A 25,577-nucleotide genomic window follows, 5' to 3' on the forward strand; every position below is an offset into this window, starting at 1 on the left:
GGATCAGCCTGTAGTGTGGTTTTCCACTTTAATTTTTAGTATGACTCCAAATCCAGACCTCCATGGGTTGATAAATGTAATTTCAATTGATCATTTTTGTGTGATTTTGTTGTCAGGACATTCAACTATGTAAAGAAAAAAGTATTTAATAAGAATATTTCATTCATTCAGATCTAGGATGTGTTATTTTAGTGTTCCCTTTATTTTTTTTAGCAGTGCATATTGAATGTTTAGAGTAAGCATTGGGGCTCTGAACAAAACTCCTCCGGTCAGAAGTTACTATCGTCAATAGACGCTAAAGTAGTTAGCGTCTATGAACGGGGTAATCAACCACATGAATACCTGAAAACAGGGCTACAGACTATTTGATTATTTTATTTAACCTTTATTTAACTAGGCAAGTCAATTAAGAACAAATTCTTATTTACAATGACGGCTTACACCGGCCAAACCCCGACGACGCTGGGCCAATTGTGTGCCGCCCTATGGGACTCCCAATCACGGCCGGGTTGTGATACAGCCTAGATTCGAGGGTGTCAGAGTGTCTGTAGTGACGCCTCAAGCACTGAGATGCAGTGCCTTAGACCTCTGCGCCACTCGGGAGTCAAAGTTGGCTCGGGAGCTCTTTGAGTTGGCTGTGCGAGTAAGATTTGTTTTAGGTGGTCGCATCGGTGCGAGCTGCACATTCGACATGGTCACTCAAAAACGCTCTATTTTTTTAGGATGCTAAAACCAGGATTTGGTCAAACAGTAAAGTGCATTATAAAGAAAGTGTCTGCCTGCCCCTGTGACTGTTTCGCTGGGGCCTGCTGTGGTGTCCAGCGAGACTCTCTCCCATTTCCAGGGGAAAAAGACTCCGGGAGAAGAAAAAACGTTTCCGATTGTATAACATTTTCAAATCCATTTGCGGAGAAAACGCAGCTATCTTGTTGTCACAGATAAAGAGAGAAGGGTAATATATTTACAGAATATAGCCTGGCCTATATGTCAGGTATTAATCAAGCCCTGTGCATTGCTTAGCCAACACTGCACTCCAAAAACACCTTAAAGTAAATACCAGGACATCCGCACTGTGGGATATCATCTTGTTCCTGTGCAGCAGAAATGAATAATGAGTTTGGGATCTACTTCCTGCAGTAAAGTTATTTATCAAACTATTAGTAGTTAAAAAAGTGTTGTTTCTTTATATAATCAAGGAAAATTGTGTTTCTTTGAACATGGGGTCTGTCTGTCTGTCAATCATAGGTTTGATTGAAGCCAAATCCAGCCTGAGTAACCGTATATACTTGAGAGCCTTACATGGCTCCCGAGTGGCGCAGCGGTCTAAGGAACTGCATCTCAGTGCAAGAGGCATCACTGCAGTCCCTGGTTCGAATCCAGGCTGCATCACATCTGACCGTGATTGTGCGGTGCACAATTGCGTCCGGGGTAGGCCGTCATTGTAAATAACAATTTGTTCTTAACCGACTTGCCTTGTTAAATAAAGGTTAAATAAAATGTACAAAAATGAAAAAACAGTGACCTTCAAGTGACTACCCCAATCAGTGAAGAGTACGTCAGCATTTACCAACCTAGTGTGTTCTAAGCAGAGGCTATAATGAGACAGAAGCAGTGTCCCAGAGTCAAATCAGAATGTTCTTAAAAGAGGACAAAGGCACTCTTCATATAATTAAAATGTCTTTATTATCAACAGCACGTTCAATATAACAAAATCTTGCCAAAAAAAAGTAATTATATGAAGAGCACTCCGTGTTTTTTTGATTACCCTTCACCAAAGAGCACCTTCAACCTACAGTACAAACATTCTTCTCCAAGTCACTCACCCAGCTCTTTGAGGCTCCGAGTAGCTTTGGTGATCTCAGCATCACCTACACCTTCTACAGTAGGCATAAATGAGTGGAGTTTCACTTTAGTGTCAATAGTATTAGAGTGAATGAGCAGGGTCACTCACCCAGTTTGCTGAGGCTGACCTGGGCACCCTTGGTGATCTCATCACCATCTACACCAGGGGGAAGACAACCCTGTCCCTGGAGTGCCACAGGTACTGCAGGATTTTTGTTCAACTAAGCGAATTGATCAGTTCAACGATTGCCTAAATTCAACACACCTGGCATTCCAGGTCGCTTAAATCAAAAACACTCCAGGACTAGCGATGCCTATCCCTGATCTACACGCTCTTTACAGTAGGCCCAAATGCGGTGAGTTAACCATGTCAGTATTACAGTACCCAGTTCGTTGAGGCTTGGAGCAGCCCTGTCAGTAGTACAGTGCAGTGTATCAGAGGTGAACAGGCAACGGTCACTCAACCAGTTCGTTGAGGCTCGGGCAGCCTTGGTAATCTCTCTGCTTCCCCCCTGGAGCTGGCCCTGCAGACGCTTGGACAGGTACAGGATTTTGATGATCCTTCGCAGCAGGTCACACGCCACCTGGGAAAAATAGGAAAAAATATAACCAAACAAAATAGAACCCCATCTGAACCAGTCTTTCTGAATCTTTTTGACAAGATGTGAGTGAACGTCAAATCTAATATGGAACGATCCTCTATTTTGTCCTAATTGATTGAAGATCACTCATTGGAAATGATCTCTAATCAAATCACTGTTGACATTTCCAAGTATTTATTTTCCTATTGTAGCCTATGAATAAACAATGACGCCAACCATGGGCATAGTAATAGTGGTAATAATAACCGTGTGTCTAGCAGCATTGTGGAGCTGTGTCTGGGGTTGAAGGACACAGAGGTCAGCAGTGTGTTTGGGCTAAGTAAACGATGCAGCTGAGACCTGGAGGTCTGTCCCCTGAGCCTCTGTGACTGTCTGAATGCTTTATCTGTGCGTGGCCGAGAAGCTGCCATTTTGTGAGCGAACACTAGACTAAAATATAAACAAAGCACTCTCCTATTCCCCCTGGATTTATAGTCTGATCATTACCGGTCTCCTTCAGACCCAGACAGACAGAAACACACACACACAGATAGAAACATACACAGACAGACAGAATACAAACACATACCCTAAAATCAAATCAAATTGTGTTGGTCACATACACATGGTTAACAGATGTTAATGCGAGTGTAGCGAAATGCTTGTGCTTCTAGTTCCGACCATGCGGTAATATCTAACAAGTAAACTAACAATTTCACAACAACTACCTTATACACACAAGTGTAAAGGAATTAATAAATAAGAATATGTACATATAAATATATGGATGAGCAATGGCCAAAAGGCATAGGCAAGATGCAGTAGATGGTATAGAGTACAGTATATACAGTCATGGCCAAAAGTTTTGAAAATGACAGAAATTATAATTTCCACAAAGTTTGCTGCTTCAGTGTCTTTAGATAATTTTGTCAGTTGTTTGTTTGTCCACCCGTCTCTTGAGGATTGACCACAAGTTCTCAATGGGATTAAGGTCTGGTGAGCTTCCTGGCCATGGACCCAAAATATCAATGCAACTTAGTTATCACTTTTGCCTTATGGCAAGGTGCTCCATCATGCTGGAAAAGGCATTGTTCGTCACCAAACTGTTCCTGGATGGTTGGGAGAAGTTGCTCTCGGAGGATGTGTTGGTACCGTTCTTTATTCATGGCTGTGTTCTTAGGCAAAATTGTGAGTGAGCCCACTCCATTGGCTGAGAAGCAACCCCACACATGAATGGTCTCAGGATGCTTTACTGTTGGCATGACACAGGACTGATGGTAGCGCTCACCTTGTCTTCTCCGTACAAGCTTTTTTCCAGATGCCCCAAACAATCGGAAAGGGGATTCATCAGAGAAAATGATGTTACCCCAGTCCTCAGCAGTCCAATCCCTGTACCTTTTGCAGAATATCAGTCTGTCCCTGATGTTATTCCTGGAGAGAAGTGGCTTCTTTGCTGCCCTTCTTGACACCAGGCCATCCTCCAAAAGTCTTCCCCTCAGTGTGCGTGCAGATGCACTCACACCTGCCTGCTGCCATTCCTGAGCAAGCTCTGTACTGGTGGTGCCCCGATCCCGCAGCTGAATCAACTTGGTGGACTTTCTTGGGCGCCCTGATGCATTCTTCACAACAATTGAAACGCTCTCCTTGAAGTTCTTGATGATCCGATAAATGGTTGATTTAGGTGCAATCTTACTGGCAGCAATATCCTTGCCTGTGAAGCCCGTTTTGTGCAAAGCAATGATGACGGCACATGTTTCCTTGCAGGTAACCATGATTAACAGAGGAAGAACAATGATTCCAAGCACCACCCTCCTTTTGAAGTGTTTGTTTTTCAAACTCAATCAGCATGACAGAGTGATCTCCAGCCTTGTCCTCGTCAACACTCACACCTGTGTTAACGAGAGAATCACTGACATGATGTCAGCTGGTCCTTTTGTGGCAGGGCTGAAATGCAGTGGAAATGTTTTTGGGGGATTCAGTTCTTTTGCATGGTAAAGAGGGACTTTGCAATTAATTGCAATTCATATGATCACTCTTCATAACATTTTATTTTACCTTTATTTAACTAGGCAAGTCAGTTAAGAACAAATTCTTAATTTCAATGACAGCCTAGGAACAGTGGGTTAACTGCCTGTTCAGGGGCAGAACGACAGATTTGTACTTTGTCAACTCAGGGATATGAACTTGCAACCTTTCGGTTACTAGTCCAATGCTCTAAACACTAGGCTACCCTGCCGCCCCAATTCTGGAGTATATTTAAATTGCTATCATACAAACTGGAGGCAGCAGACTGTGAAAATTAACATTTGTGTTGTCGTGTCTTTGGCTATGCCAGATTAAGTGATATGACATGCTGTTCTATAAAATCCTTTCTCTGTAATTAATATTACCTGATTGAGCTAATCATGTAACTGTAATTATAACTAGAAAGTCGGGGCACCACTTAAGAATATTTATAGATGTTATATTCCGAATAAACTCTTAAAGACCTAGTAATATTTTACATCAATAGCAGTCAATATTAATCGTCACCTTATTTCAGTCTCATCTGAAAGTTGTAAATTCTTGGTTATCTTCACGAACACTGGCTAACAAGTTGAATCAGCAATACAAAATTAGGTTTAATTATTTATTTACTAAATACCTAACTAATCACACAGAATTACATATAGACAGAATGAATCATACATTGATTACAAATTATGTCATACAGGAAAACGTCCCTAGCGGACGGAACAGATATGACAGTTGTTTACACAAAGAACGGGGGTTGGGTTTGAGTGAAAGAGCAGGAAGACTGAAGAACAAAGGGAGAAGCGATGTCTCTATCAATGTTAGTTAAGTGGCTAAAACCAAGGACATGACAGTCCCTGGGAGTTAAAAGTGGAAAAAGAGGGGTCCCACAGCACCACGGTCTGTCGGTCTATCGAAAATAATATAAAACTTTGCAACTATTCTATTCAGAAATCACAAACCAGGCCCGTGTTCATCCTAAGACCTTACCAGCCTGGCATGCCTGCCTGCTACTAGTATCTTCTCTGCAGGATGCATGTCTGTGGTGCAGAACAATGATAACACTCCACACACACACGATGACAAAGCTGAGAGAGGGAGCATCAGTAGACAGACAGAGCTAACACAGAGCCAGAGCCATGGGAGAGGAAGGAGCCAGTTAGAATCACAGTAACCTTTTGGACTGAAGCCAAATTCCATCCATTTTTAAAAAGCCTTCCCCTCAACTCCACAGACGACAGACCTGCAGTGTGTAGGCAGTATGCATGTGTGGACAGAGCCTGTAAACCTAGAGTGTCTATTTCGCTCTATCTAGATGTGGCTACCCAGCCTCAGACAGGACAGGCTCAGTTTGCTCATAAGAAGAAGTCTTATTTTAACAGGGGTAGAAATTCAACCTTTTAAAACACCCGATTGCTTTTTATTGATTTCTTCTAAACGGGGGGCCACTGATAGCGTGGTGGATTAAAAACCACAACGGTGATGTCATGGGTTAAGATTGCAGACGCTATCTGAGAACAGGATCAAAGTAATGCTGTTTGAAAGGTTGAGATAATATTGTTTGTAAACCTTTAATGTGGCCTATATGTATTATTTAGTGGAGGACTTACCAAGAAAAAGAGATGAAGTATGAAGAATGCTCAGCCTCCAATAGCAGTTTGTCACGCCCTGACCTTAGAGATCCTTTTTGGTTTGGTCAGGGCGTGAGTTGGGGTGGGTATTCTATGTTTTCTATTTCTGTATGTTTGGCCGGGTGTGGTTCTCAATCAGAGGCAGCTGTCTATCGTTGTCTCTGATTGAGAACCATACTTAGGGAGCCTTTTCCCACCTGTGTCTTGTGGGTAGTTACTTTCTGTTTAGTGTTTTCTGCACCTTACAGGACTGTTTCGGTTTCGTTTATTCACGTTGTTGTTTTAGTGTTCAGTCAAATAAAAATCATGAACACGTACCACGCTGCGCTTTGGTCCACACCTTCTTCCACAGACGATCATTACAGAACTACCCACCACAAACGGACCAAGCAGCGTGGTAACAGGGAGCAGAGGGTTCAGGACTCCTGGACTTGGGAGGAGATATTGGAAGGACAGGGACCCTGGAGACAGGCTGGGGAATATCGCCGCCCTAAAGAAGAACTAGAGGCAGCTAAAGCTGAGCGGCAGCGATATGAGGCAAGGCAGCACAGCAGGCACGAGAGGCAGCCCCAAACATTTATTTTTTTGGGGGGGGGCACACGGGGAGATTGGCGGAGTCAGGCAATAGACCTGAGCCAACTCCCCGTGCTTACCGGAAGCAGCGTGGTACTGGTCAGGCACTGTGTTATGCGGTGAAGTGCACGGTGTCTCCAGTGCACGCTCATAGCCCGGAGCGCTACATGTCAGCCCCCCGCAAGTGCCATGCGAGAGTGGACATCCAGCCAGGGAGAAATTTGCCAGCTCAGGTGTTTGGTCTCCGGTGCGCCGTTTTGGCCCAGGGTATTCTGCGCCGGCTCTGCGTACTGTGTCTCCTGGATACTGGGAGGGCTCAGTTTGCCCTATGCCTGCGCTCCGACCGTGCCGGGCGAAAGTGAGCATTGAGCCTAAGGGAGAGGTGCGAGTGGTAAGCACCAGATCTCCAGTGCTCCCCCACAGCCCGGTTCGAACTGTGCCTGCACTCTGGAGGGCCGGGCTAAAGTGGGCATTCAGCCTGGAAGAGTGGTGCCAAGGCTGCGCACCAGAGCTCCCCCACAGCCCGGTTCATCCGGTGCTTCCTCCACGCACCAGGACTCCTGTAGTTCTCCCAAGCCTGGTAGGCCCCGTGGCAGCCCCACGCACCAGGCTGTCCGGAGCTGCCAGAGTCGCCCTCCTGTCCGGAGCTGCCAGAGTCACCCTCCTGTCCGGAGCTGCCAGAGTCGCCCTCCTGTCCGGAGCTGCCAGAGTCGCCCTCCTGTCCGGAGCTGCCAGTGTCGCCCTCCTGTCCGGGGCCCGCTGCGAGGGTCCCCCGTCTGGGGTCGGCGGCGAGGGTCCCCGCTCCAGAGGAGCCACCTAAGTGGACCAAGCCTAAGGTGGAGCGGGGTTCACGTCCTGCACCAGAGCCGCCACCGCGGATAGATGCCCACCCAGACCCTCCCCTTAAGTTTTGCGGCCGGAGTCCGCACCTTTGGAGGGGGGTACTGTCACGTCCTGACCTTAGAGATCCTTTTTATGTCTCTATTTTGGTTTGGTCAGGGCGTGAGTTGGGGTGGGCATTCTATGTATTCTATTTCTGTGTGTTTGGCTCGGTGTGGTTCTCAATCAGAGGCAACTGTCTATCGTTGTCTCTGATTGAGAACCATATTTAGGTAGCCTTTTCCCACCTGTGTCTTGTGGGTAGTTACTTTCTGTTTAGTGTTTTCTGCACCTTACAGGACTGTAGTTATTTTCTGTTTAGTGCTTTCTGCATCTTACAGGACTGTTTCATTTATTCACGTTGTTGTTTTGTGTTTTCGTGTTCAATCAAACGAAAATCATGAACACGTGCTGCGCTTTGGTCCACACCTTCTTCCACAGACGATCGTTACACAGTTCCATAAATCACCTTTATAAATATGCCTTTGTCCAAAGTGGTGGGGAGTAATTCCATAATGGCAGGCATGTGCAACAAGAGTAAAAGGGGTCATATAATATTTGTGTTGTTTAACGGTACACACAGTATCTTTGTTGTATACCATTGAGTACCATTGTAAACTCATATCAGTACGCCATGAGACACCGACACCTTCTATAGTTACATTGTATTGACAGGGCAGAAGAGGACATCCTAGAGCCATATACAGGTATATAGACCTCTATGTGACTCTGGGTTATTGTCATCTTTACAATTTAAAACAGGAGGATCATCCTGGAAACTGTCCAGGAGACATTAGGCGACCTTGACAATATGTACAGCACCTAACTTGAAGTACCCATCTTGAAAATGGGCAGAGAGACAATACAAACCCAAGAAAATGCTGTTGGTCCATTTCTCTACCTCAGATGTCTTTCCAATAAACATGGAAATCAAGTCCAGTGCAGAAGTAGAGATGCTGTCAGAGTGCTGATAATAATGAACACTAGAGAGGCAATCTTCCCCCTGCTATTGAGCCTCAGTCCCAGACCATATAATAATACAACAACACCATCAACACAACAGATAGTATTATGCCTCTCAAATCACAAGGAGATGGATGGATACCTGCAATCTGGCGAGCTGGGCAGTCCTAGCTACAATCTTATTGTAGGGGTCAACGATCTTTGTCCTTATCCTACGAGAGAAAACAAATAGGTTGAGTGCTGTTACTAGAGGTCGGATTTATTGAGGGTCTCTGAACACAAGTGGCGCAGCAGTCTAAGGCACCGCATCTCAGTGCTAGAGGAGTCACTGCAGACTGGTTCGATTCCAGGCTGTATCACAACCGGCCGTGATTGGGAGTCCCGTAGAGCGGCACACAATTGGCCCAGCGTCGTCTGAGTTAGGATGCATTGTAAATAAGAATTTGTTTTTAACTGACTTGCCTAGTTAAATATAGGTGAAATAAAAAAAATAAAAAAGTTATATTTTGCCTTGATCATTCCCTGTGATGATGTGTTTCGGTCTTATAGGCTTGGAGTAGGTAGATAACGCACCTAACCACTGATACAGGGTAAGATGTTTTTTTCAATACTGAGAGACGCACTGATGCTTATATCCAATTGTGTGACGGTAGCGCCCCCTATGGAATGTCTACAGAACTACAATGACAGCATATATTCCAACAGAGAAGTTGTTAAACTTTTTGGGTCTGGGGACCCCTTTTGTGATAGCAAATTAATCAGGGACAACCTCATTATCATTACACAAATAAATAGTCTACAAGGAGATTTACCGTGACGTCTGCAGTGCGAAAATAATATTTAAAAAGGGCCTCTTGACTAATTTCCTGCAATTCTACACATTTTGTCATGGGGCACAGAGATTTTTTGTTGTTAGTGCTTTAAAGCTAATATACATCAATTCTACACATTTTGCCACGAAGCAGAGAGAAAACATTGACGTTTTAAACTTCAATTACAGTGCATTTATGTAAAAAAATCTACTGTATATTATCAAATCGTAATTGTCACGTGCGCCGAACACAACCTTACACTTACAGTGAAATGCTTACTTGCAAGCTCTTAAGCAACAATGCAGTTTAAAGAAAACACCCCCCCCCCCCAAAAAAAAAGTAAGCGATAAGAATAACAAATCATTAAAGAGCAGCAGTAAATAACAATAGTAGGGCTATATACAGGGGGTACCGGTACAGAGTCAATGTGCCAATGTGCGGGGGCACCGGTGTCAAGGTAATTGAGTAACATGTACATGTAGGTAGAGTTATTAAAGTGACTATGCAAAGATAATAAAGAGTAGCAGCAGTGTAAAAGAGGGTGGGGGGGGAATGCAAATAGTCTGTGTTGCCAATGCAAATAGTCTGGGTTGCCATTTGATTAGCTGTTCAGGAGTCTTATGTCTTGGGGATAGAAGCTGTTTAGAAGCCTCTTGGAAGTAAACTTGGTGCTCCGGTACCGCTTGCTGTGCGGTAGCAGAGAGAACAGTCTATGACTACGGTGGCTGGAGTCTATGACAATTTTTAGGGCCTTCCTCTGACACCACCTGGTATATATGTCCTGGGTGGCAGGAAGCTTGGCCCCGGTGATGTACTGGGCTGCTCGCACTACCCACTGTAGTGCCTTGCGGTCAGAGGTCGAACAATTACCGTACCAGGCAGTGATGCTCTCGATGGTGCAGCTGTAAAACCTTTTGAGGATCGAGGACCCATGCCAAATCTTTTCAGTCTCCTGAGGGGGAATAGGCTTTCTCATGCCCTCTTCATGACTGTATTCGTATGCTTGGACCATATTAGTTTGTTGGTGATGTGGACGCCAAGGAAACTCTCAACCTGTTCCACTACGGCCCTATCGATGAGAATGGGGGTGTGTTCGGGTCCTATTTTTCCTGTAGTCCACGAACATCTTCTTCGTCTTAAATCACGTTGAGCGAGAGGTTGTTGTCATTGCACCACACGGTCAGGTCTCTGACCTCCTCCCTATAGGCGGTCTCATCTTTGTGTCATCAGCAAACTTAATGACGGTGTTGGAGTCATGAATGAACAGGGAGTTTGAACAGCAAGTCCAGGATCCAGTTGCAGAGGGAGGTGTTTAGTCCCTGGGTCCTTAGCTTAGTGATGAGCTTGGAGGCCACTATGGTGTTGAAAGCTGAGCTGTAGTCAATGAATACCATTCTCACATAGGTGTTCCTTTTGTCCAGGTGTTTTTATTCCATGTGCAACTCTGTGTTGTTGTTTCTGTCTCACTGCTTTGCTTTATCTTGGCCAGGTCGCAGTTATAAATGAGAACTTGTTCTCAACTAGCTTACCAAGTTAAATAAAGGTGAAAAAATATAAATAAATGTTTTAAAAGGGCAGTGTGGAGTGCAATAGAGATTGCATCATCTGTGGATCTGTTTGGGCGTTATGCAAATTAGAGTGGGTCTTGGGTTTCTGGGTTAATGGTGTTGATGTGAGCCATGACTAGCATTTCATGACTACAGACGGGAGTGCTACGGGTCAGTAGTCATTTAGGCAGGTTACCTTAGTGTTCTTGGGCACAGGGACTGTAGAAAGGCCCATGGAGTTGGTGGAATTGTCTTTTAATTCATGGCCACTTGCTCAGCTGGGCCAGGGGCGCTTTAATTAGGTCAGGTGGAAATGTCCGACAGATCTCAAATCAGTAAAAGGAGGACATCGCCACTGCGCAACCTCACTGCTTTCTCTTCCTCAACTCAGTCTAATCCAGACATTCTGTGCGTCCATGAATCAACATAACTCCACCGAATCTGTTACCTTTCATCTGAACTATGCTGCAATAGTTATTACTGCGGAGCGAGGCTTGGAGTGCACGCTTCAAACCTGTTGTGTTATGTATATGGCCAATGATCACAGCCCTACAGACATTGATATATGGTTCAAATGTAATGAAATTACATGTACATATGAATACTAACCTAGAAGGATGAAATATTAAACTTAATGATTTGCTGAATTGATAAATTCTTATATCAAATTGATGGAGATTATAGATTGTATAAATGAACAATTCATTTGCATTAATCCTTCTCTGGATTAACATGATGGTTAACATGGTTATGATCATAAATGACTCCATTCTGCTTCATATTGAATTCCTATGGAACCTTATTGCTGAATTATTCTGTTAATAATGACAATGATAGTTATCATTTGACTTTCTGTTTTGAATTTTTATTGGGGACATGTTATTCTGTTTATTTTGTTATACAGCACAGACAAACTAACCAGTACATATACCGCTGTGTGGTTAAAGGAATTCCTGCCTCATCCATTCCTCTGTCACCTGACCATCTGTTCACCTTCACTATTGCCAGTCATCCTACCTGTCCAGCTACCCACACAGATTCCAATAATCTTTCAGGGACTATGGTGGTCTGCTTGAAACATGTTGGAATTACAGACTCAGACAGGGAGAGGTTGAAAATGTCAGTGAAGACACTTGCCAGTTGGTCAGCACATGCTCGTAGTACACGTCCTGGTAATCCGTCTGACTCTGCAGCCTTGAGAATGTTGACCTGTTTAAAGGCCTTACTCACATCGGCTGTGGAGAGCGTGATCAATTGGTGGAGTACTGTGGATACCAATATCCCTGTGAGCCTCCCAGGCCCATGTTGTTCAGGGTTAAGAAGATACATTTTAGATGTATAATATTACATTGTATCCACAGTACTTGTATTGTATTACACAGGGATCCGTGGCTTTTGGCCATGGCTCTCTTGGCCAAAAGCCCAGAGGGGTCCGCAGACCCCACTTTGAGAACCCTTGTTCCAGCAAGTCCGAAGTGCCACGATGACAAAAACAAATATGTGCTAAAGGTGTATTACCTTCCAAAGACTCAATCCCAGTAGCTTGAGCAAGTAGCTCCTCGTGCCTGGCTACCACCTGACAGGATAAATATTTACCAGTGAGTAAGTCATTCAACACCTGAAGGAAAAGTGTCTTTCCTACAGAAAATGTATACATACCAGCCATCAGTATAGAACAAACTGACTGTCTGGTTAAACTAATAGATAAAGATACAGGGCTAAAGGTCTCACATGAATGAGATACAGTTTCAGGTGACAGGTATACCTGGCTGTGGAGCTCCTTGTCCAGCTGACTGATACCCTGAGCCAGCTTGGCCAGCTGTTCTAAGATGACAGCATGGTGGATGGCCTGGGCTGTGTACGTCTTCACGTCAAAGTCCTCTGTGAAAAAAATCAGCATAGCATTCTAGAGAAGAGATTGATAAATAGGAAAAATAGATTAGCTTGCTAAATCACTTCCTGGATTATTTCTTACCCATGGTAAAGCAACAATTTGGCCACACACATACCACTCCAAACGTATTTCCAAAGACACTTTTATTTTATTTTATCACAAGCAAAGAAAAGTATTGCAAACAGAAACGATTACTGTGCCTTGCTGTAAGTTGTCAATGATGGACTGCACAGTCAACTCGGTAGCTCTCATTCCTAAACGACTACGTGGCTGATACACCTAAATAAAACAAAACAAAACAAAACATACACCTACGTGAAGTAAAGCTGACTGACAGAAAAGTACTTAAAATAAATGTTAAATAAAATATAGCATTTTACCATCATTTAGCAGTGAATTCGTTGATGCTTCTCTCCTACCCTCCTTGTTCGCCACTTCATCACACGATGACGTAGAATTACAGCGACATGAAATTAACCAAACCAAACATTTTATTATTCTTAATAAAATATCAAATTATCTGTATTTGTATCAACGTGCATTGTTATAACGTTAATTATCAAATAAATCCCAAAATAAAAAATATTTACTTTTTAGGTTCAAAGGTAAAACATGAAAGGTTGTTCGGAGGACACGCCCACTAACATACCGCGTGTTATTGTTTGCATTCGGGTGTTTGTCATCTTTAGCTAACTAGTTAGCTTAATTACATTAAATATGAACGTTATCTAGTCACACCAACGTTAGAATAAGTCATAAACTGCATGCAACAAACAGTTTCGACTGTGGAAAGAAGAGCATTGCCATGCCAATCTAGCAAGCTAGCTAACTAACTGACTAGCTCACTTTAGTGATTAAAACGTACTGTACGGTCTATGAAAATGACGACCACCAACATGATGGACATGTTTGAGGAAGGGAAAGTTCTGAAAATCTGTGCTCCTATGGTCCGGTATTCAAAGTAAGATTATCTGATATTCGTACATTTTCAATGACTTGTTCAGCGGTTTTGTGCAGTTAGCTGAAATAGGTTGAGCAATAGCTATAACTCGTCGTTTTTTTTCTCCAACTTTTCCAGGTTGGCATTCAGGTCACTGGTGAGGAAATTTGACTGTGACATTTGCTTCACTCCAATGATAGTTGCTCCTGACTTTATGCGTTCTGTCAAAGCCAGAGACAGTGAATTTACAACTAATGAAGGTAATATGGGATCACTTTTTTTCTTCAATGAAATATTAGATGCCTCTGAAACTACTGTCAATTTGGTGTCAATTCAAATCCAACTTTAATGCTCTCTGTCTCTCCCATCAGCTGACCGTCCTCTGATCGTGCAGTTTGCTGCTAGTGATGCCCAGACCCTGGCTGATGCAGCCTGTGTGGTCGCACCCTTCTCTGATGGAGTGGACCTCAACTGTGGCTGTCCCCAGCGGTGGGCCATGTCAGATGGCTACGGGGCATGCCTTATCAACAAACCTGAGCTGGTCAAAGACATGGTTCGACATGTCAGGAACCAAGTGGACAATCCTAACTACACAGCCTCCATCAAAATACGGTAAGAGTGATCAAATCACCAAATATAATTGTTTCACTTTTACTTCAATGACAAAAGAGCTTGTTAAAGCTTTATTTAGCAAATAACCTAAGTGTCATGAAGTTCCTTTTGTAGTTGTTGTTTCCTCTCTCTTTTCTCAGAATTCACAAGGACCTGCGACGTACGGTAGACCTGTGTCAGAAGGCAGAGGCGGCAGGGGTGTCCTGGATAACGGTCCATGGTCGAACCGCAGAGGAGCGCCACCAGCCGGTCCACTTTGACGCCATCAAGACCATCAAGGACAGCCTGTCAGTCCCTGTCGTCGCCAACGGAGACATAAAGACCCTCCGAGATTTGGAGACCACTCACCAGCTCACTGGAGTTGATGGTCAGTTCTATTTGTGCAAATCACAATTGATTCTTTATTCCCAATATTGTGCACTACTTGTGACCAGAGACTCCAAAGGCAGTCACACGGGACTCTGGTCAAAAATAGTGCACTCATTATGGGAATAGGGTGTCATATGAGACAGATCCTTTGTAACTACACATTTGTAGTTATTTCCATGGAAAAGACACTCTTGAAATAGCTTCATATTAAATCCCCTTATATAGGCCAAAGTGATCCACAATGAAAATAAACCACAACATGGGGGGTTTCTGGGGGGGAGCCACTATCATGGTTTATTTTCAAAGAACTGCATAGCCCACTTTTTACTCGTTATCATAAACACTTTATCTGCTTTTCATCTGCATTTATTCTGTAACCTCTCATTCCCTCCAGGGAAATCATTTTCTGTTTATTGTGCCATCTTAACATATATTCATTGTAAGTACATAAATGGGTAGCTAGAGGTTCCATTCACATAAATAATTTGAGAAAGATGGGAATATATCAATACAGAATCTTTATTGTTAAATGGCTCACTCAAGACACTTCCCACCCCACGTGCCCTGTCCTGTAGGTGTGATGGCAGCCCGGGGGCTGTTGTCCAACCCGGCCATGTTCGCTGGCTACAATGAGACCCCTCTTGAGTGTGTGTGGGACTGGGTGGACCTCGCCACGAACCAGGGGACCCCCTTCACCTGCTTCCACCAGCACCTCATTTACATGCTGGAGAGGGTCAGCTCCCAGCCCGAGAGGAAGGTGTTCAACTCCCTGCAAAGCACCGCCGCAGTCATAGACTACCTCCACAACACATATGGATCCCCAGACACACAGACAGTAGGCCTATCATAAACACTGGCTGGGTATAATTTATTGTATGTTATTAATCATATTTCCAATGGAATAAAAGCTTTTATTTACTATATTAACTTTTTTTTCTTAAAAAAAAATCTCATTCTGATAGGAGTGCAGTGTGTGAGCACGTAAAAAAAATCAGAGTGCAGTGTGTGAGGCTGCAATAAAATCAGATTCACTTCAACATGTCCAGTCAGAAATGGTCAAAGGGTACAAACAAAACCAAACACATTACACCGAATTTCAACATATTTGTCATTTCCATGATGTGTACAGTATGGTATTAACAATATATGGCAGAACCTTATTGGTTCTCAGTAGAGGATAAAACCGTAAACGAACAGCTACTGTAAAAGGTTATGTATGACGTCATTCCAATGAGACGAAAAGGGAGGAGTGAAACAACTGTCTCCAAAGTTTGCTTTTCTTTTTTCAACCTCCGGTTTCTATGTTCGGGTGCCGCAGAGTAAGTTACATACTTTGCATAATTATTACGATATTGAACTTGATCATATGTGTAGTTACTGTGTATTTCACAAAAGTGCTAACGTTAGCTAGTACCAGTTAGCTAGATAGCTATCGTGTCCTGCTTTAGAAAAATATTGCCAGCTATATAGTACCTGGCAGATGTCACTGCGTGAGGCAAAGTCTTTAGCAATGTATACCTAGCTACTATTTCTATGAGGCACAGCTACTATTTATATGATATAAGGACGTATGTTACACACTGAATGAAACAGCATACATTTAGTACTACTGGCTGTGATTTACCAAGCATGTGAACTTTGTAACATTACGTATCTAGCTAGGATAAGAGGCTTATCACTGAAACAGGAACAGCACTGTTCGCAATACATTTGCATTGGTGGTTTCACAGTTAGCTGAAATATATCCATAGGAAACTAGCTAGCTACGTAGACAGTTAATTGTTTCTGTTGTTGACATCAACTATTAAACCAGTCCGTTTCCATTCTGGAAAAATAACCTACTGCCAGACTGGGAAAAGGACCTCTGTTGCTTAAAATGTTTAATCTTTTACAGACTGTATTTTTAGAGATGACTTTGCAATGGACTGCAGTTGCCCTCTTCCTCTATGTGGAAATAGGTGTACTCCTTATCCTCTGTCTACCCTTCATCTCAGCCACCAGGTAGGAATGAGCCCTAGGCAGTCCTGATACTGCAACAAGCCAGTAAGCAAAATTAAGTTGAAAATACATATTTTCCAGACATTGAGGTCAGGTTAATTTTCAGTTCTGAACAACATATGCAACAACATATCACACTGACCCTCAACACGGAGGCCCCTCATGGGTGTGTGGCTAGTCCTCTCCAGTACTCCCTGTTCACCCACAACTGCGTGGCAATGCATGACTCAACACCATCATTAAGTTTGCAGACTACACGACGGGGGTAGCCTGATCACCAACAGTAATGAGAACGCCTATAGGGATGAGGTCAGAGACTGCCAGGACAACGACCTCTCCCTCAAGGTGAGCAAGAGATTTAACAGATTTAAACAAGCACAAATCCTCACTCCAGTCGTTTGTAGTAATGCTCCGTAAAATTGGTTGCCAACCGCCATATAAAGTCCAAAGAAGAAAAAGAAGCCTGAAGGAAGGAGGAGAGATGAGAAACTCATTTGGTTTACCATTTTATGTGTGGATTAATTGTCGGAGTAGTGGTCCTTGTGCATTTCATGTCAAATAACAAACCAATGTCTATATCCCAGGACAAATTAGCTAGCAACAACAAGCAAGCTAGCTAACAAAATTGCCATAAATGTTTAATGCGTTTTGACTTATCACCAAATTAATATAATTGGTTCAGAGATTATTATTGATATTTCTACCTGTGTTTACTGATCTTCTGGTGCGTGTGAACAAAATCAACGTGCTCAGGCATCCAGTTTCGTCAGCATATACGTTGCTCTGGATAGGAGCGTCTGCTGAATGGCCAAAATGTAAAAACAAATACTTGCATAGCATGCTGGGGAATTTTCTAATGACCCTGAACTAGTTCAAATTTGGTCAGTCCGGACCAGACCAAATGTGAATGAGTCATAGACATCTAGGCCAGTGGTTCCCAACCGAAGTGCCGCAGCACACTTGTGTGCCTTCAAGAACTCTCAGCTGTGCTGCAAAACCTTTCATAATCTTGATTATTATTTTAGATGACTCCTTTATAAAACTGTGGAATGCACATTACTTTTTGACTTGGGAGTGCTAGTTCCATGCATTAAATAGCACAAGGTTCTGTCCAGTGCACTCACACTGTTATTACAGTTATGTCATTTGAGGGACACGTTTCACGAGCGAAGTAATTTGCATCATTTTACTTCATCTGTGAAAACAGGCAGGTCTGATTACGATTAGCCAGAGTAATTTATTTTTTAATATATGCCTCTGGGCTTAGCTATACCTTCCATAGAAACAACGTTTCTCCCATTCTTTTCTGCAGATCCTCTCAACCTCTGTCAGGTTGGATGGAAGCGTCGCTGCACAGCTATTGCACAGCTAAGTCCGGGGGCTGACTGGGCAACTCAAGGACATTCGGAGACTTGTCAACGAAGCCACTCCGGTGTTGTTTTGGCTGTGTGTTTAGGGTCGTTGTCCTTTTGGAAGATTAACCTTTGCTCCAGTCTGAGGTTCTGAGCACGCTGAAGCAGTTTTTCATCAAGGATCTTTCTGTACATTGCTCCGTTCATCTTTCCCTCGATCCTGACTAGTCTCCCAGTCCCTGCCGCTGAAAAACATCCCCACAGCATAATGCTGCCACCACCATGCTTCACCGTAGGGATGGTGCCAGGTTTCTTCCAGATGTGACGCTTGGCATTCAGGCTCGAGTTCAATCTTGGTTTCATCAGACCAGAGGATCTTGTTTCTCATGGTCAGAGAGTCCTTTAAATGCCTTTTGGCAAACTCCAAGTGGGCTGTCGTGCCTTTTTTATAATAATAATAATAATAATAATATATGCCATTTAGCAGACGCTTTTATCCAAAGCGACTTACAGTCATGTGTGCATACATTCTACGTATGGGTGGTCCCGGGAATCGAACCCACTACCCTGGCGTTACAAGCGCCATGCTCTACCAACTGAGCTTCAGAAGGACCACTTTTTACTGAGGAGTGGCTGTCTGGCCACTACCATAAAGGCCTGATTGGTGGAATGCTGCAGAGATGGTTGTCCTTCTGGAAGGTTCTCCCATCTCCACAGATGAACTCTAGAGCTTTGTCTGAGTAATCACCATGGTCTTGGTCACCTCGCTGACCAAGGCCCTTCTCCCCCGATGGCTCAGTTTTGCCAGACGGCCAGCTCTAGGAAAGTCTTATGGGTTCCAAACTGCTTCCATTTAAGAATGATTGAGGCCACAGTGTTCTTGGGGACCTTCAATGCTGCTGAAATGTTGTGGTACCCTTCCCCAGATCTGTTCCTTGACACTCTTGGAGCTCTACGGACAATTTCTTTGACCTCATGGCTTGGTTTTTACTCTGACATGTACTGTCAACTGTGGGACTTTATATAGACCGGTGTGTGTCTTTCCAAATCCCGTCCAATCAATTGAATTTACTACAGGTGGACTCCAAGTTGTAGAAGCATCTAATCTCTCATAGCAAAAGGTCTAAATACTTTATGTAAATGAGGCATTTCTGTTTTATTTTTTATTTTTAAAAAAAAGACCTAAACCTGTTTTGGTTTAGTTTTTTATTGATTAGGGGTGGAGTTTTTAATCAATTTTAATCAATTTTAGAATAAGGTAGTGTCTTTGGGCTATCATTAGACTGTTATCTTATTAAATCAATTCTCTGTGTAATTATTACGTGATTAAACCAATCATGTAAAGATTAATTAACTAGGAAGTCGGGGCACCACGGAAAATGTTGTTGAAGAGTTACTATTTCCCGAATGTAACTCTCTTCAGATATTTTCTTATCGATTACAGTCACTTATTAATCTATTATTACCTCAGTCATATTCTGAATGTTGCAAACTCTTGCAATGAGAAGTCCTTAGTGGACTAAACCGATATGACGGCTTGTTAATAGTCACTTATTAATCTATTATTACCTCAGTCATATTCTGAATGCTGCAAACTCTTGCAATGAGAAGTCCTTAGTGGACTAAACCGATATGACGGCTTGTTACAAAATTAAAGGGGAGGGCATGTAAGAAAGAGCAGGACAAAAGACATAAGACTTCACTATCGTACACACAGCTGATAACTAGGCTCATTGAAATGCTAATACTTTGCACATGAACACCCGCTCTTTCTAAAGGAAGTGCAATTTATATATTTACGACTGTATGTCATGTTGTTTCTCTGTTGAAATCGCTGGTCCATCTGCTGGAGAGTCAGGGACAGAAAGTCTCTGGTTTGTCCACCAGAGATCAGTCTTTCGTAGTTGTAGCTCTGTTATAATGGATACGTCAGATGTACCAATGGTTGTTGATAGGGAAATGTTCTCCAGAATGGATCTTTCAGAGGACATTTACATTACATTTAAGTCATTTAACAGACGCTCTTATCCAGAGCGACTTACAAATTGGTGCATTCACCTTATGACATCCAGTGGAACAGCCACTTTACAATAGTGCATCTAAATCTTTTAAGGGGGGGGGGGTGAGAAGGATTACTTTATCCTATCCTAGGTATTCCTTAAAGAGGTGGGGTTTCAGGTGTCTCCGGAAGGTGGTGATTGACTCCGCTGTCCTGGCGTCGTGAGGGAGTGTGTTCCACCATTGGGGAGCCAGAGCAGCGAACAGTTTTGACTGGGCTGAGCGGGAACTGTACTTCCTCAGTGGTAGGGAGGCGAGCAGGCCAGAGGTGGATGAACGCAGTGCCCTTGTTTGGGTGTAGGGCCTGATCAAAGCCTGGAGGTACTGAGGTGCCGTTCCCCTCACAGCTCCGTAGGCAAGCACCATGGTCTTGTAGCGGATGCGAGCTTCAACTGGAAGCCAGTGGAGAGAGCGGAGGAGCGGGGTGACGTGAGAGAACTTGGGAAGGTTGAACACCAGACGGGCTGCGGCGTTCTGGATGAGTTGTAGGGGTTTAATGGCACAGGCAGGAGCCCAGCCAACAGCGAGTTGCAGTAATCCAGACGGGAGATGACAAGTGCCTGGATTAGGACCTGCGCCGCTTCCTGTGTGAGGCAGGGTCGTACTCTGCGGATCTTGTAGAGCATGAACCTACAGGAACGGGCCACCGCCTTGATGTTAGTTGAGAAGGACAGGGTGTTGTCCAGGATCACGCCAAGGTTCTTAGCGCTCTGGGAGGAGGACACAATGGAGTTGTCAACCGTGATGGCGAGATCATGGAACGGGCAGTCCTTCCCCGGGAGGAAGAGCAGCTCCGTCTTGCCGAGGTTCAGCTTGAGGTGGTGATCCGTCATCCACACTGATATGTCTGCCAGACATGCAGAGATGCGATTCGCCACCTGGTCATCAGAAGGGGGAAAGGAGAAGATTAATTGTGTGTCGTCTGCATAGCAATGATAGGAGAGACCATGTGAGGTTATGACAGAGCCAAGTGACTTGGTGTATAGCGAGAATAAGAGAGGGCCTAGAACAGAGCCCTGGGGGACACCAGTGGTGAGAGCGCGTGGTGAGGAGACAGATTCTCGCCACGCCACCTGGTAGGAGCGACCTGTCAGGTAGGACGCAATCCAAGCGTGGGCCGCGCCGGAGATGCCCAACTCGGAGAGGGTGGAGAGGAGGATCTGATGGTTCACAGTATCGAAGGCAGCCGATAGGTCTAGAAGGATGAGAGCAGAGGAGAGAGAGTTAGCTTTAGCAGTGCGGAGCGCTCCGTGATACAGAGAAGAGCAGTCTCAGTTGAATGACTAGTCTTGAAACCTGACTGATTTGGATCAAGAAGGTCATTCTGAGAGAGATAGCGGTAGAGCTGGCCAAGGACGGCACGCTCAAGAGTTTTGGAGAGAAAAGAGAGAAGGGATACTGGTCTGTAGTTGTTGACATCGGAGGGATCGAGTGTAGGTTTTTTCAGAAGGGGTGCAACTCTCGCTCTCTTGAAGACGGGAGGGACGTAGCCAGCGGTCAGGGATGAGTTGATGAGCGAGGTGAGGTAAGGGAGAAGGTCTCCGGAAATGGTCTGGAGAAGAGAGGAGGGGATAGGGTCAAGCGGGCAGGTTGTTGGGCGGCCGGCCGTCACAAGACGCGAGATTTCATCTGGAGAGAGAGGGGAGAAAGAGGTCAGAGCATAGGGTAGGGCAGTGTGAGCAGAACCAGCGGTGTCGTTTGACTTAGCAAACGAGGATCGGATGTCATCGTCCTTCTTTTCAAAATGGTTGACGAAGTCATCTGCAGAGAGGGAGGAGGGGGGGTCTTGAGTCATTTGTGTCTCATTTAATCAAACAGTTCACTTAAATCCTCAGACAAGCATCTTAGATTATTTTATTAAAACACGTGTCTATATATGAAAAAATACATGTATGACAATGTAGACAAATCTATTAGTTCGAAAGAACAGACGACTTTCGGTCTACTAGGATTTGTTTTAGTCGGGGACAGTCCTAAGCTGCATCCAGTGCTATTTTATTAGACATTGACTTGCTGTTGCAGTGTTCTGAGTCTCAACATTATAAGAGCGTCTGCTAAATGACTTAAATGTAATGTAATGTAATGTTTTTGTGCTGTTTTGCAGATGGCAGTGTATCTTCCAGCTGAGAATATGGAACAAAATGGCCAGGTTTTGGAATAAATTCTTCCTCGCCATGATCATAATCCTTATAGTCCTCTTCCTTGGTAAGCTGATGTCAAAAAGTGTCATGTTTTAATTTACTCACAGATCATAATGACAATCTCTCACCAGAGATCTTACAATCTCATGTAATACTTTTGCAATCTCAATGTTTTACCATGTTTAACGATGTCGTACCACACCTGCACGCCCTCCTGTAGATGCTTTGCGTGAGGTGAGGAAGTATTCGGGTGTGGGAAACGGCAAGGATGCTAATCTGCATCCCAACATGTTTGACCACCTCCACATGAAGCTGTTCAGAGCCCAGAGGAACCTCTACATCTCTGGCTTTACCCTCTTCCTCTGGCTGTAAGTCCTGGATCGGTCTGTCCATCACTCACCCATCGACATACTGAGTCCTCGCTGTGTCGTCATCACATTGGGATGGATACGGGTGAAAAGATAGCCAGTGCATGGATCGTCGTAGTCATAGAGATGTCTTAATTCATTACAATGACCATAACACTCTGGTCGTTTTCAGTAGGGCACACCGTAGCAAAATGTTTATCAACGGAAAACAAAAAATGTGTTCGGAAGGATAAGTTCAGGTGGCAGCTGAAGTATTGAACACAATCTATGTGTGTTGTTTCCATACAGAGTTCTGAGGCGGGTGATCACTCTGATCAACCAGCTGGCGACGGAGTCTGGCACCACGGCCTCTCTGCAGATCAAGGCAGAGTGTGCCAACCAAACTGCCAAGAAATACATGGAGGACAACGAGCTACTGAAACAGGTGAAGTCATACCCAGTATCACTGCCCTTTCTGCACCTGAGCCTGTATTTAAAAGGGTCTCAAAAAAAAGAGGAGTGCTGATCTTGGATAATGCCCCCCTTGTCCATGAAAGCGTATTCATTTTGATCTAAAAGGCGTAACTGATGCTATATCAGAATTCCTACTCTGAGATGTGGGCCTTCATCCACACTAAAAGAAACTAAAGTTATTTTGGTACTGCATATGGTTGAGAAGTGTGGTAAGTGGTTCATGTTTGTCATTCTTCCTCGCCATGACCTGTGTTTGTTTCAGACTCTGATGTATGGGAAGGGGGACAAGGCCACAGCGGAGGGAAACGAGCTGCTGAGGTCAGAGGTGGAGAAACTGAGAGGAGAACTGAAAGGCTCAGAGGACAGTAAGGAAGAAACACACAATCATTTTGTGACAGACTGAATAATAGAACCACAAATTCAATAATATTTCAATAAAGTGAAAATGTACAACTACAATAACCAACCAGATGAAATCGGACTATAATGACAATAAAACAAACATGGGCTTCAATTTCTGTTCGAGAATGTGCACTCTGACCCATAGCATGTCACCTTGTAGATAGCATGGGAATGCTTTGTGGTTAATGTTTTCCCTAGCCTTGGAAAAGTCCCAATCCGAGATGGAAGCTATGAAGAAACAATCCGATGGACTGACCAAAGAATACGACCGACTGCTGAAAGAACACCAGGTAACCCCAGACCTGCTCGTACATACAGTATCTACACTTAGCCTACAAAAGTATTCACACCCCTTGACTTCATCAAAATGTTGTTACATTTCGAAAATTGCTGAAATGTCTTGAGTCGACGTATTCAACCCCTTTCTTATGGCAAGCCTAAATGAGTTCAGCGGTAGTGATAGTGAATGTTCCTGAGCGGCCAAGTTAGTTTTGACTTAAATCTACTTGAAAATCTAACTATGGCAAGACCTGAAGATGATCAACAACCAATTTGACAGAGCTCTAAGAGTTTCGAAAAGCATAATGGGGAAAATACTTCTCAATCCAGGTGTGGACAACTCTTAGATTTACCCCATAAAGACACTCCGCTGTAATCGCTACCAAAGGTGCTTCTACAAAGTATTCACTCAGGGGTGTGAATACTCATGTAAATGAGATATTTCTGTATTTCATTTTCAACAAATAGTGCCAAAAAATGCAACTTTTTTTTTCCACTTTGTCTTTATGGGGTATTGTGTATAGATGGGAGAGAATATTTTTTTTTATTTAATCCATTTTGAATTCAGGCTGTAACACAACAATGTGAAATTAATCAAGAGGGATGAATAGTTTCTGAAGGCACTGTATATATTTGGTATTACTGCTCACCCTGCCTTGTTCAAAGCTGTATATTATTACCCTGCTCAAATGTAGACAGAAAACTACAGCTCTGACTTTAGTACTACTATTGTACATTTACTTGTGCCACTTCAGATATACTGTATATATTCTTTATTTTTCCAGGATCTTCAAGAGAGTGGAGATAAAAAGGATGATTGATCGGGCTTATGACTACAACGGTCAGAATGTTTACAGATCGAACCAAGAAACCAGAAATACTGTCAGGCACGCTGTCACTTTCCTTTGACATACTGAAGCACTGTGCATGATGTCACTAAAATACTCCTCCAAGGCCTCACTGAGCCACCAAACCTCAGATAAAAAGCACCTGAGCACGTTTGTAATAGAATAGCTACTAGACCAGCCTAGAAATAGTGTTTCTATAATTCGCTGACTTTTGGAGAACGGATAGCAGTACAAGCTTCAGATTACAGTGGTCGTCTACTGTGAATATATTTTTGATGTAATGGGCTTGCTATGTAGTTTTTTCCCCCTGTATATCGCAAGAGCACCACCATTGCATTCATCCTTTTATTTATTTTTTACCTTAGCAGCAATGCATATTACAGATTGAGTTGTATGTGTTTTGTAAAGCAAAATTAGCATGGAGTTCATAGGGGTAGAGAAGCTATATTGAGTCATTTTTGTTGTTGAATATTTGATATCAATGTTTTTCATTCCTCTTAGATGTGGAGGGTTTGTGAATATTACACAGGGTCACGGTCATGATTTTCTGTTTTGTAATAAGGATAGTGAAATGGAAAAGTCTGGGGAAATTCATCTTTCCTCTTCTCACCCTGACTCCCTGTATTGACTGTCGTAGCCCAGGGTTTGGGTTGGGTAGACTGGGTCAGTACTTGGAGTGGGATTGATAAGTGACCAACAAATCTTCCTCTAGCCTCCATCCCCTATCTCTTATAGGGCCCCAGTACTGTACTGTACATCCCCCAGTACTGTACATTACATTCCAAAACTAGCGAACAGTAGCAACGCTGACAGAATAAGTGCCTTTCAGATGATTGTAGATATATTTTCAAGTACAAAAATCTGGTTGGAGTAAGAAAGTTGTTTTCAATATTTCAGTATGGCTCATTATTAAAGTTGTTTTTGCGGCTAAATCTGTTATTTTTTACTTTGGAAAAATTGTCTCCACCTACCAACATGTTATCCCATATTAAAAATGTTTCATTATTGTAGTTATTCTCTTT

At 43.5% G+C, this 25,577-nt stretch overlaps 3 protein-coding genes across 7 annotated transcripts; 2 read left to right on the forward strand and 1 right to left on the reverse strand.

The window, feature by feature from the left end:
• Positions 1 to 1,670: 1,670 nt before the first annotated feature.
• LOC118366235 (conserved oligomeric Golgi complex subunit 5-like) lies at positions 1,671 to 13,192 on the reverse strand. Of its 4 annotated transcripts, XR_004821910.2 has the most exons (6): positions 13,116 to 13,164; positions 12,931 to 13,014; positions 12,607 to 12,747; positions 12,360 to 12,417; positions 8,625 to 8,694; positions 1,671 to 2,426 (listed from the first exon to the last, which is right to left on the reverse strand). XR_004821910.2 is itself a non-coding variant. In XM_035748747.1 (5 exons), exons 1-5 carry the CDS (start codon positions 13,119 to 13,121, stop codon positions 2,416 to 2,418), a joined length of 300 nt encoding a protein of 99 aa, XP_035604640.1. In that variant the 5' UTR covers positions 13,122 to 13,192; the 3' UTR covers positions 1,671 to 2,415. The 4 variants fall into 4 exon arrangements, 1 of the variants encoding a protein (XP_035604640.1); XR_008088994.1 differs by lacking the exon at positions 8,625 to 8,694 and having other exon boundaries at positions 12,607 to 12,722; positions 12,817 to 13,014; positions 13,116 to 13,192; XM_035748747.1 differs by lacking the exon at positions 8,625 to 8,694 and having other exon boundaries at positions 13,116 to 13,192.
• A 168-nt stretch (positions 13,193 to 13,360) lies between these two features.
• Positions 13,361 to 15,579, forward strand: dus4l (dihydrouridine synthase 4-like (S. cerevisiae)). Its single transcript, XM_035748749.1, has 5 exons — positions 13,361 to 13,696; positions 13,814 to 13,935; positions 14,047 to 14,287; positions 14,428 to 14,654; positions 15,232 to 15,579. The coding sequence occupies exons 1-5, from the start codon at positions 13,611 to 13,613 to the stop codon at positions 15,504 to 15,506; spliced, it is 951 nt and encodes a 316-aa protein (XP_035604642.1). The 5' UTR covers positions 13,361 to 13,610; the 3' UTR covers positions 15,507 to 15,579.
• A 148-nt stretch (positions 15,580 to 15,727) lies between these two features.
• Positions 15,728 to 25,565, forward strand: bcap29 (B cell receptor associated protein 29). 2 transcript variants are annotated; one of them, XM_035748750.2, is made up of 8 exons: positions 15,728 to 15,975; positions 16,551 to 16,657; positions 22,169 to 22,269; positions 22,426 to 22,573; positions 22,862 to 22,997; positions 23,289 to 23,391; positions 23,627 to 23,718; positions 24,493 to 25,565. In XM_035748750.2, exons 1-8 carry the CDS (start codon positions 15,958 to 15,960, stop codon positions 24,526 to 24,528), a joined length of 741 nt encoding a protein of 246 aa, XP_035604643.1. In that variant the 5' UTR covers positions 15,728 to 15,957; the 3' UTR covers positions 24,529 to 25,565. The 2 variants fall into 2 exon arrangements, with proteins under 2 accessions (XP_035604643.1, XP_035604644.1); XM_035748751.2 differs by lacking the exon at positions 15,728 to 15,975 and adding an exon at positions 16,899 to 16,999.
• The last annotated feature ends 12 nt before the right edge of the window (positions 25,566 to 25,577 follow it).

This window comes from Oncorhynchus keta, chromosome 33 (assembly GCF_023373465.1).
Source record: "Oncorhynchus keta strain PuntledgeMale-10-30-2019 chromosome 33, Oket_V2, whole genome shotgun sequence".
NCBI classification, from domain to species: Eukaryota; Metazoa; Chordata; class Actinopteri; order Salmoniformes; family Salmonidae; genus Oncorhynchus; species Oncorhynchus keta.